Raw genomic sequence first — 12685 nt, forward strand, 5'->3', positions numbered from 1 at the left:
TCATAATATTCCACTGGCGTTTTCGGCATGAGATTTATAACCTCTGGGTGTACTACGTCTATTGATTAAACGGGACCCCGCAAAGGCAAAATGCTGCATTCCAGTAATTTTTCCAATATGTGCTGGGCACCCCCGCAGCCAGGCTCAGAGGGGCACTCAGCACATGAAGTTAAAAAATAATGGGGCTAAATTTTTCTGCTGGTAGCTGGAGTGATGCAAAGGGACTGGAAAGGAGCTCGGTATCCCCTGCTAGAGCTTCCACAGCTGGCAGAGAGTCAGAAAAGAATGCACAGCTGTAGCCCACGGTCTGGGGAGCCTGTCACGGATGTGGCCAGCACACTTGCAGTTTGGCTATTCTCAGCTGACCCGTGGCTCCTTAGAGGCCAGAGTCAGCTGCTGTAAAAAGGAGTAGCCCTAAGGATGCACTGGGGCTAGGACTGGCCCTAGAATCAGGGAACTGCAAGCAAATCCTTTGCACCCCTTCTCCCCACAACTGCTCCTCCCAGACAATACTGGCTGCAACTGAGATTTGAACCCTTTGTTCTTTTAGCACTAGCCATATTACCATGTGGTCTGTTTCTCACTCTAGTCTGACAATCTAGCATGCACCATGCTGTCCTGCCACAGCTATCACAGAATAACAATAGAGCTGTGGCCTTCTCGCTCTTTCATTCTGCAGACCACGTCGCAAAGGAACAACCTCTTCCTCCCCAACTCCCAGACTGAGTCCCTGCATGTTTAATTCTGCGGCTGAGAAGAAAGGATCTGTGGGCCACTGCTAATGCATAGGATCTCCTAGCTTGGCTTTTAGGAGTACTCAGTCAGCACCTAGGAGTAAAGTCAGTAGTGGTGCTGTAGCCTTTGCAGGTCACTGTTAAGGAGAGAACAATCATTTTGACATCTCTATTGTTTGAGACAATAACGTTAGTGCTCTGTAAGGGTTCTGTGTGACTGTATTACTCTGCGGAGGTGGCACAGGTGTGGGATTGGATTCCTTTCCCACACTTCAGAAGTTTGAGCCCCCACTTCAGGAAAATGAAAGCAATCGTGCCAGCCTTCAACCCTGCCATGATAGTAGGGCAGCATGTGGAAAATCTGTATTGTCCCATGTCTGTGCAAATGGGCCCTGGTTCAGCCTAAGAGAGTGCGTCCCACATTTTGGGAAATGCTGGGCAACAGACTGACCTCCTCCGTATAGTCACAAGTACAGCACAGGCAATGGCTGTGAAAGGTTCCCCATGTAGACTTGCCCCTGTGCCTCAAACCTCATCCACAAGGTAAATGCTAAAGATGAAAAGGTCCCTCAGGTTCCATGTGAGATCAGTCTCTGGCCTCTCAGCTAAGACCACCAACAACCATGCCACTGGTGATTTTGCAGTCTAAATCTCTGCCCACTAGGAACTAGCCTGAGACCCCCTATTCATTCCTCCTAAACAGCCACGAAATGTCATGTCACCAACTTCTTGTCACTACTGACCTATACTAGATTGAAACTAGTGACCTAGATGCAAAAGGCTCTGTATCCAATTACCAATCCCTTGGTCATTCAGACCTCACCTGATCTATTTTTGTCTGCCACTGATATTATATAAATAACAACCAAATGCCATTTTGAGTGTGTTGTAGAGATGCCACCTACTGTTGGAGAACTGCCCATTAGAAAATATTTTACGAGGTCAGACCTCTGCAGCTACTTCAACTCCCATAAAGTTGGAGGAGTTAAATGTTGAGCGATGAAATCAGAACAATCTTTTTTCATGCTGGGTCAGCACAGCCTTTTACAAACTCCCCCCAAAAAGGGGGGAAAAAACCTTGTACAATATATTTATCACAAACTACTAGCAGTACACTTCTCTGCAATGCTGACACTAGAAAGAAATGATACACTTCCCCCACCCACATACAAGTCCTCCCCCTTTCTTTAATGAGCAGCAGTGGAAGCAGGAGTGTGTGGCATAGCCACCGACTTCCAGCTCTGCTTCACTGATTATCCCCTGATGCAGTAACCGACGTAAACTTGCAGCAGAGAGGTGTGTGTGTGTGTGCGTGCGCGCATGTCCTGTAAAAGCAAAGCTCTGAATTCGGAACAGATGTTCACAAATCTGGGATGGCCCTCCTGTTTTCAAGACAGGCAGCAACTCTAGCAGGGGAGGGAGCGATGGCTACCTGGCAAAATGCAATGCATTTACTTACAGCAGCCCACCACCACGCATGGGGGATGCTGGTGAAGTTGGTGCTGGAGATGTCGTGCTCCACAGAGTAGACCATGGCGGAGAAGGCGAAGATGCCCATGGCAATGAAGAGCAAGAGGCAGCCCACCTGTTGGTAGCACTGGCGCAGGGTAAAGCCGAAGGCGCGCAGGCCTGTGGAGTGCCGGGCCAGCTTGAGGATGCGGAAGATCCGCATCAGGCGCATGATGCGCAGCACTTGCCCTACTTTGCTCACCCGTCCCACCTTCTCAATGTCATGCTCGTGCTGAGAGCCCCGGCCCCGAGGCTGGTCGTCGTCGGCAAAGCACTCCAGCAGCAGCTGGAGGTAAAGTGGGAGGATGGCAATGAGATCCACGGCATTGAGGGGGCTGCTCGCGAAGCGGCGCAGGTCTGGGGTGGAGACCAGCCGCAGCAGATACTCCAGGGTGAAGAAGGCGATGCACAGCGTCTCAACGTGCTCCAGCATAGGGCGACTCTCTCCGCTTTTCCTGTCCACCTGCTGCATCTCCTCCACAGTGTTGAGAGCCAGTGCCACCACAGAGACGAGTACAAAAAGGCTGGAGGCCACCCCCATAGCCTTGGCACTGACAGAGGAGAAGGGCTTCTCCATTAGGTTCCAGAGGCGCCAGCGCTGGGGGCCATAGTAGCGCATGTGGTGGAAGAGCTGCTCGCTCTCCTGGGACTCTGCTTGGGCACGCAGTTCCCGCTGCACCTTCAGCTGCTCGCTCAGCTCATCACGCCGCTCCTCAAAGCAGATGCGGCAGCAGCGCGGCGTATATTTGAGTCGCACCCCCCAGTAGCTCAGCTCCTCCAGGAAGCTGAGTGGGCACTGCTCATCTCGCACCCGCAGCACCCCAGAGGCGTAAAAGTTGTAGACCAGCTGGAAGACAGCCGGGTCCCGATCAAAGAAGTACTCATCCCCCTGAACTGCATAGTCATCGCACAGACCCAGCTGGCGACGGCGATCGGTAGAGGTGGCCAAGCGGCCCAGACGGGTCTTGGGGTAGATGGCCACTGCCTGGTAGGTGAGGCGGTAACTTTTGCCACCTACATTTATGTTCAGCATAGAAGAAGCAGACGCTGCTGTTCTGGAGGAGAAGGCAGGGGGGTTGGGAAAGGGTGTTGAGAACTTGCTTCCCTCCTGAGAGGGATTTTGCTGTTGCCTTTCATCTTCCTCTTCTTCTTCCTCCTCCTCCTCCTCATCCACATAATAGTGGTAGTTCCCCTCAGTTCCCACAGGTAGCACAGACTGAGAGGCCCATGGAGCAGTAGCAGAAACCCCACCCTTCATCTGTGAGCGCATTATTTCTTTCTCCTCTCCCGCATTGGTTTCTGTGGGAACAGTATTTGTTGCAGCTCTTTCCCTTCCTTTACAGTCTGAGAATGGGAACAGTCTCCTTTGGTTAAACTTCAACATGATGCTTCTCTCTCCTCCTCCTCCTCCTCTCCTTCCTTTGCCTCCACGAACACCAGTCCCCACTGCCACCACCACTGAGACAAACAATGCTTCTTTCTTTCCCTCTGGAGCATCAAACACAGCTGCAGTTTCACATTTCTCTACTGTCCAGCCACCACCTCCAGTTGTTGTTAAAGCTCAGGCTGGGATACAGACACATGGGGACTGCTGTTGACCGCTTTAATCTTGCTGACAGGGAAGATCTGAATGCTTAGAGAAGGGGATTTAAAGGCTATTATCCTGTTTCAGCCCCGGCTCCCTGAGTCTGTGACGTGAATGATTATGGATCCATAAATCTGTGGATAATCAGGAGAAAAAGACAGAGTTTTATTGCTAATAAAAAAAAGGGCATTTCCCAACCCCCAGTTTGTATGTGCACAGGATATTCTGAACCTGAAAAAGGGGGGCAATGGGGAAATAGGGAACAGTATTGATGCCTTTCACCAGACACAGCTACAGATTGTCTGAATATTCCATAATAGTAATAAAAATAATTCATCCTTAATACATTGACCTTATTTAGTGATCGTTGCGCATAGCTCTTAAAGCTCTTTGCAAAAGGTGGGTGAGTATATTTATTCCCGTTTTCCCTTGGAGAAACGAAAATGCAGTTGGAGAATCAACATACCACCTATTCGGTTAAGGGCTGAGAAAACTCACTGTACATACAACCCCTCCAAGGACTGCTCCAACAAAACCAGAGAAGCTCAGATTTGTCACTCCTGATATTTCTAAGATAAAATAAAAGGCAGAAAAAAAAATCCCCCCCCTCCCCGATTCTGTCCCTCTCTTCCAACTTTCAAGCCTTTTTTTATACATCATAGAGAAACAAGAGGGGTACAAGGACATTTATGTTTCCGGTACCAGTCACCTTTAAGTGTAAAATTACACTTTTCTGGGAACCATTCAGGACAAAACTCTCCTCTTTATTATTCTGGACCCACTGAAATAGATCATAGGCCAGATCTTTGGCCCTGATCCAGCAACTTCACATAGTGCCAGCAATGCTAACCAGCCTTAATGCCACATTACCTGGCCCAATGAGGACACTCCCTGCTTTGGGGAATCCTCAGCTAGTATAGAGCTGCTGTAATGCAGGGGGTTAAGGGTGTGTCCCTATACTCTGAATCCCTGGATGCCAGAATGGCCCCTTAGGGCCTGTTAACTATAAATAGTTATCAGAGAAATAACAATAACATGCTTCCAAATATAAAACTTAACAGACTAGCCTTGGTTCCAGGTGAAGTCCCTTACCACATATTCCCAGTAACACTGCTGACCAAATTCTCAGGCTCTGCTCCCAAAGACCAAAGGCTTTTATCTTTTTGGGTGAAGGAGGGCATGGTGGATAGGGAGAGAGAACTTATGGTGTTTTGCCCCTTGCTTTTATAGTTCAGCCCCCCCCCCCCCCCCCGAAATGCATTTTCCTGAGGGGTACCCCTAGATAAATGTCCTTCCTGCTGGAAGGACAGAGACAAGGTGCGGTGTGGTGAAAGAGGTTTCATGCTGTTGTTTGCTAAGATGCAGAACTGTTTGTTCCTGGACCTTTTCCTTGCCAAAGAATGGGCACTAGACAGGTGATGGCCCATCAGCTTTGCTGACACTGGGCTAGAGGCATCAGTTTGTCCTTTATCTTTGAGAAACAAGTTTATCCACTCCCCAGACTTCTGTGGTAAACACACTTGAATTGTGATTTCAGCTTACGTTTATAACTTTACTTATAATGCTGCTACGTACATCTCACCATGGTATTATTGACCAGCCAGGGATTAGGTTTCGAATGCTAATTTACAAGCCATATTTTGTATGAAGATTATTACAGTGCGGTGCAGAGTGTGTGAATACAGGAGCTTTAACTCACACCAGTGATTTCCACCAGGTCAGCGATTTCACTTTCTTTAAAATTTGGCAGCAAACGTACTGCTTAATATTATTTTTGTATTTAATTTAAATGATTAATATGTTATGTTGAGGCCCAAACTCATTATACATCGTCAATGTCAAAGTTAATTTTAAATAGTTTTTTTAAACCGTGTATTTAATTTAAACAACAAAATCTGGGCTTTTTTAAATTAAAAAAGAATTGATTTTTATCCACACTCTGTGGCTGGCAGGGATCTCTCTGGTCTGGCCTTGGACCTTTGGAACTCATTTCATCCCTATGTTTGTCAGACTGCTGGGTGTCCTTTTCTTCCTGATTGGTGAGGAGATGTCAGGAAAGGGTAGCAATGGCAGTGGACTTTGGGGATTGTGTGCAGGGTCAATTAATTACTTGATTACAAATAATCAAGTTATATTAATGTTGGTGCTGTGTATTTGGTTGGTGAGGGGGATCAGACAGGTCTATTTATTTTAATGAAATTCTCAAGGACAATCAGAACTTCGTATCACTTTCTTTTCTCTTTATCCTCCTGTACCTGCAGATGCATAGGGCATCCAGCAGTTTCCAACATTTATTTTGGTCTTGTGCTGGTCTGTTCAGGCTTCCAAGTGTCATGTTGATGGATTTAGCTTGTCTCTGTATTGACCTTCATAATGTTTCTCTAGGTCACCCTCTTTTTTGTCTTTCCAGCTGGTGTCCATGTTGTCAGTTGACATGGAAGTCATGTTGGTGATACCCTTAAAGCATGTCCTAAATATGTGCATTGTCTTCTTCTTGCCATGTTTGATACTTTAAGGTGGTGTACTCTACTTAGAATTTCAAATGTTATAATAAACTCTTTCCAATAGACTCTGAAAATCTTTCACAGGCATTTATTGTGGGATGAGTTGACCTTCTTATCAATTGCTGTTGTGGATTTCCACGACCCTGCTCCACAGAGGACAGACTTGATGTTAGTGTTAAACATTTGTATTTTTGTGTCAATGCTAATAATGCTACTTTTCTAAATCTTTTCAAGAGGCTGGTCCCCAAAGATATTGCCAGGATTCAGAGTTTTGGATGGATGCTCTTTTATTACACTCCGTATAAATCTAAATATATTAATAAATACACTTATTCTGGTTTTACAGTGCTGTAACTCCACTGACTTAAATGGGAGCTTCATGCTTTCAGAGCCACTTAAAAATTAGGTTGGTTTTATGTAGGTGTCAACATAAAAGAGTCATACAGATTTCAGTCCCTAATTCTAGGCATGCAAATTTAGACAATGTTGGCATAATTAATTTTTACTATTTGTTTAAAGTAGTGCTCAGTGTGCTAAAATAAAATACTGTGCAAAAAATTAAGTAAGGCATGATCACTGTTCTGACAGGCTCACAACCTAGAATGACAGGCTGAAAAGTAAGGGAAAGGGACTTATGAAAGTTCAGATCTTAAATTAAATCTTCTCTTGCTCAAAGTTTCTAGATATTAACTTGCATCATTAGTATCTTTCAGCTCTGAGATCAAACACTCTAGAGACCACTGGGAAGAGGCAATGCTGCCCGCTGTTTCATTAGCAATAAGGAACATGAGAGGCAGGCAGAGCTGTAGGAAAGAGATCTTTACTGAGCCTTAACATAGGCTAATGTTACCTGCTGAATGGTAGCATGGTCAGATCTTACATTCCTCAGCCACAGATAATGCACTAAATCATGTCCCTCCTGAAACCTGATCCTCTTTCTCCACTTCCACAGATCATAGCATACTAGTGATGTTGTTAAGTTTGCCCTCTGTCCAGGTTTTTCCAAGATCATCCCCTTTTGGAGGTAGCTGTCACGTGAATTCTGTACAGGTGCTCAGTACACAGTGCTAGCTGTCCAGTTTAATGGACTCAGGATCATCTCACATATCCTGTTTTTTGTACCTCATAGGTGGCACCCTAGATGTTATCCAGTGGGGGCTTTACAGCTAGAAGGAAGAAAACCTGAGAAGTATTGGAGAAAAATTCAGTCTGACTGGCAGATGCAGGAACAGAATTCCTCTGAACCTGTACCACTGCTGTGATGGAAGCAAAAGGAACCTACTTCTCATCTGCCACAGAGACAGCAAAGTCTTGTCCCTCACAACTCTTTCTGCTGAAAGTCATTTTGGGGAAATATGGTCACTCTATGTAAACTGAGTCAAGCTCCAGGCCTTTTGAGTCTCCTGCAGCAGCAAATCAAGCTCAGGACAAGAAACACAATGTCCTCTTTGAAATAATTTGAAACCATTCTTACAAGAAGCAGTGATGGCAATACTAACACCAGCAGCAACGATCCTTGCCCTAGGCTTTTATAAAAGCTCCATACAGTAGTATGGGCCAGATCCTCAGCTGGTGTCAATGAAGCTACACTGATTTACACCAGCTGAGAATCTGGCTCTATGGGTCTATGTGTTTGTCTCAGTATGTCTATCTACAGAAGCTGTTTACCTCTCACACAAAGGAATTCAGAATCGTTAACTGGAATCAAGTTTTGGTGCACACTGGATGTTTCATTTGGGGGGAGGGATAGCTCAGTGGTTTGCGCATTGTGAGTTCAGCCCTTGAGGGGGCCATTTTGGGATCTAGGACAAAATCAGTACTTGGTCCTGCTAGTGAAGGCAGGAATCTGGACTCGATGACCTTTCAGGGTCCCTTCCAGTTCTAGGAGATGGGTATATATTTCAAGGGTCCTTCACTTTTATGGCACTGCAGCTCTAGAAAGAAAGTCTTCAGTGAACATCAAAGATCCTATTTTGTATTGTACATTCAAGCAATAGTTCTGAACTTTCTTTAACATTCTTTGTAGATTTTGGGACTGATAAGAAAGACTGTTTGAAGATAGATGGCAAACCTTCGGCATCTGTGTCCATGTATATGATCACATCCCAGAAGTGCATGCAAAAACAATGACCAGGCATTCCTTCTCTGTTCAAGCATATAGTTTTGTGTTGTTGGAGATGGTCCCCTACAGGCAAATGCTACAGGCTGACTATTTTATAATACCACTGCTCCCAATCTGCATCATGTGCCTTGCACTGAATGGTTATAGTTTCCTGTACATCACAATATCAGGATTGGATTGTTAGCTACTAATTTTTGGATTTGTATGAAAGCATTTTGCTGTTGGATTCTTCCTAGCTGCTAAAAGATAGAGTAAGGCCTCTATTAACAGGGACTGCCAACACCTTCTTTGTAGAAGTAAATCCACCTAACACTTTAAAACATGCAGTACTCCATCACTTGACACCAGCAACCTTGCAAATTAATGCCCAGTTTCCAGGCTTATTTTTTCTAAGCCAGCTAACTGAGAACTAGCTAAAAATAGCCTACAATGCCACCTTTCTGCTGCCAAAATCCTGCATCCTTCCTAATCAGGCTTCAAGACAGGGCACAATACAGAGACAGTACTTGTTGCCCTGATGAATGACCTCCTTTCATCCACAGAGAAAGAAAGCACCTCCATACTCATCCTGCATTCTTCTCTGTGACACTCAGTGCTGTTGATCAGTAAACTCCCCTGTTCCAGCTCTAACAGGCTGCAGGGGTGAATGGAAATGAAATGGCTCAGGTCTTTCCTCTCAGACTGAACCCAAAGGGTTATTATGAGCATCTGCTCTTCCACCTCCAGGACCCTTACAACTGAGCTCATGGAAGGCTCTGTAGTGTACTCTCCATCTTCTTATTCAATATCTCTATGAATCTGTTAAGGGCGGGGGTGAGACAAGACAGGCTGACAGGCAGATTCAAAGATGATGACACCAGCTCTATGTCTCCTTTACCATAATCATAAACAGCACCACCACACAGCTGTCTAATGGCCTGTGATTAGGACCCAGGCAGACAGCAGCTGGCTGAAGCTGAACCCAGACTAGAGTGGGGTGATGCTGATTGGGGAAGGGAGGGGAAAACACATGCTTAAAATGTTTTCATTCTCCATCACAAGACCATTCATTAAAGATATCTGTCCTCAGATTGTTAACACACTCCATGGCTTGGGGGCTCTGGGAGCCTCAGACTCCATACTGCAGTTGGATACCCAAATAGGTATGATAGCAAAAAATGCCCATTCCCATCTGTGATTGGCCAGAAGACTGTGCCCAATACTATCTGACACAGATCAGGCCACAGTGACAAATATTTGTAATTTCCAGGCTTGACTATTTATCTTTATATCTAGGAATCATAGAATATCATAGAATGTCAGGGTTGGAAGGGACCTCAGGAGGTCATCTAGTCCAACCCCTTGCTCAAAGCAGGACCAATTCCCAACTAAATCATCCCAGCCGGGGCTTTGTCAAGCCTGACCTTAAAAACCTCTAAGGAAGGAGATTCCACCACTTCCTTAGGTAACCCATTCCAGTGCTTCACCAACCTCCTAGTGAAAAAGTTTTTCCTAATATCCAACCTAAACCTCTCCAACTGCAACTTGAGACCATTACTCCTTGTTCTGTCATCAGGTACCACTGAGAACAGTCTAGATCCATCCTCTTCGGAACCCCCTTTTAGGTAGTTGAAAGCAGCTATCAAATCCCCCCTCATTCTTCTCTTCTGGAGACTAAACAATCCCAGTTCTCTCAGCCTCTCCTCATAAGTCATGTGTTCCAGCCCCCTAATCATTTTTGTTGCCCTCCGCTGGACTCTTTCCAATTTTTCCACATCCTTGTTGTAGTGTGGGACCCAAAACTGGACACAGTACTCCAGATGAGGCCTCACCAATGTCGAATAGAGGGGAATGATCACGTCCCTCGATCTGCTGGCAATGACCCTACTTATACAGCCCAAAATGCCATTAGCCTTCTTGGCAACAGGGGCACACTGTTGACTCATATCCAGCTTCTCGTCCACTGTAACCCCTAGGTCCTTTTCTGCAGAACTGCATCCTAGACATTCAGTCCCTAGTCTGTAACAGTGCTTGGGATTCTTCCGTCCTAAGTGCAGGACTCTGCACTTTTCCTTGTTGAACCTCATCAGGTTTCTTTTGGTCCAATCCTCTAATTTGTCTAGGTCCCTCTGTATCCTATCCCTGGATGACTGAAACCCCGTCCTGAAAAAGCTCCAGCTCGAACACAACACAGCAGTCTGAAGGCTAACTGCAAAGCATTACCCTAGGCCGACACTTGGCTGAAGCTCCCCATTCGAGATCTCTGTCCTGATTTGCAAAGCTGTAATAGGGGTTGGGTCTAGCTACCTGAGAGATCATCTCTCTAAAGTAACCAACTCACCAGGCAGCTACATTCCACTAGAACAATAAAACTGTTGACTACTAGAGGGTGACTTGTGGGATACAGACTCTTCTCAGGGCTGGACCAAGACCATGGAAATGCCTACTAGAAAGAGGAAGAATTACCACTCACCTATCCTCTTCCAGGAATAAATGTATAACACACCTCCTTGTCTCAGCTTTTCTCATGAGCTTTACTCTTACATACACCAGTGCGCACACATTTTTATATACAATTGAAAGAAAATACACACCCTTAATCTTGCTTCCTGTTGACTGGGGAGGTTGAGAGAAATGCTATTGGTGTGATTCTTACACTTGGGAGTTGCTCGGGTATTAAGGTGATAAGTACCAAGCCTATGTGGATAAGATGGACAGTGGGCTTGCCATCTCTGAGAAAATAAACTAACATAAAACAAATTTTCCTTTCTTGTTAGCCACTTTAGTCAATACTTTCTGCAGCTGTCCACCATCAGCTTTTATTACAAGCCGACATTTCCTTGTGGTTAAAAAAAAGAATAAAACAAGTAAAAGGAATGGGGAAAAAAAGAAAAAGATAAAAGCCTGATGTGTTATGTTCACAAATCACAAAATTAGCATCCTTTTGTCTGCAAGAGACGGTGGGAATTGCAGCCTATGATGAAATGGTTTGCAATGTCTCATGTGACAGAATAGTCCAATCCGAGATTTGCATGATCTTTGGCAGTTACTGCAAATGTATGTATATTGGTTGGGAGCTGCTTGCTTCCTATGGGTTCTTTTCTTACTTTTGCCAGGTGCAAGGTTCCTGTCTGCCTTTCAACTTTTGGTCTAGCCCCACGCACCCCATGAGGCAGACAGACCGTGGCGGGTTAGTACCTAACTGTCCGGGGACTGCACGTCTTTGTGGCAGGCTGTGACTGACCAATGGAAGCAGTGATTCTTCCCGCCATCAAAGGTGACCCTTTGCGCCCGCCCTACGCCAATCAAGTGAGAACTTATAACCCGTAACTGCCACCTTCTGTGTTGTGTCAATGTTGCAAGCAAGGATGGAGTGTCCTCTCCATGTGATGTGGCTGCAATAGCCTGGGCAGTTGATAAGGAGGCACTGCTTTGCCCAGGTGTCAAAATACCCCTCTTGATTTCACTGGTTTGGACCAAAGGAAGGACGGGAGTTGAGACATTTGGAACCAGTTGCACTGCAGGAGTTGCCAGTGCAGATGAGATCTTCCATCTGCCTACCTTTTAGGGCTCCACTCCTAGATTGGTTATCAGCCACCGCTGAAGGGCCCAATCTGTCCTGTGTGGATGTCGTTGGCAAAAACACTGAGTGAGTTTGCTCAACCACCTTTTGACGGGATTTCCTCTATCAAGGTTTCCACTACCCCGCTCAGGCACTCATCAGCCCGAAGCTGTTGGCACTTCCTGAGGCTTCTGGGTTAATTAACCGCCACCCAGCACTCAGCGTTGACCAGTACGGTTGTACTGCTTATGGTCATAGTGGTAGCAGGTTTTCAATTATGTGCAGTAATTATGTGTGTGCAGATTTTTTTATGGGCTGGAGGAAGAAGAAAGTAGGCTTAGGTAACCAGGCAGTGGCCAGCATCCCTTGAGAAAACGTTGACTGATCAATCAGATGATACATTTATAACAGACTTCCTGAAAATAGCATTTTTACAAAAGGTAAAACTATTTAGAATTAAAATGGACAAAGGCCATGGGAAGACAAAGCTGAGCAAGCAAGCCATGAAGTGCGCCTATTCCTCCTTGAAAAGTGACTGTATAAAAGTGGCATTTTCTTACTGAGCAGATCTGCTCTGTGGGTGTATTCAGAGCCAGATCTGCTTACTTGGTTGAAAGAAAGTGTGATTTTACTACTTTTTACTGCCCCTGGCCCTGCACAACCAGCACAGCTCTGTGAAAGTGAATTGGA

General features: G+C 45.6%; 1 protein-coding gene across 2 annotated transcripts in view; it reads right to left on the bottom strand.

The window, feature by feature from the left end:
* Nucleotides 1-12685, bottom strand: part of KCNV2 (potassium voltage-gated channel modifier subfamily V member 2) — a 45456-nt gene that overhangs the window by 2657 nt on the left and 30114 nt on the right. For both annotated transcript variants that reach the window (XM_034774616.1, XM_034774618.1), the window contains exon 2: nt 2194-3962. In XM_034774616.1, the coding sequence (XP_034630507.1) occupies nt 2194-3627 (1434 nt within the window). In that variant the 5' untranslated portion in view covers nt 3628-3962. The remainder of the gene's footprint in view (nt 1-2193; nt 3963-12685) is intronic.

The sequence above is a fragment of the Trachemys scripta genome, chromosome 6 (genome assembly GCF_013100865.1).
Source record: "Trachemys scripta elegans isolate TJP31775 chromosome 6, CAS_Tse_1.0, whole genome shotgun sequence".
Classification (NCBI taxonomy): domain Eukaryota; kingdom Metazoa; phylum Chordata; order Testudines; family Emydidae; genus Trachemys; species Trachemys scripta.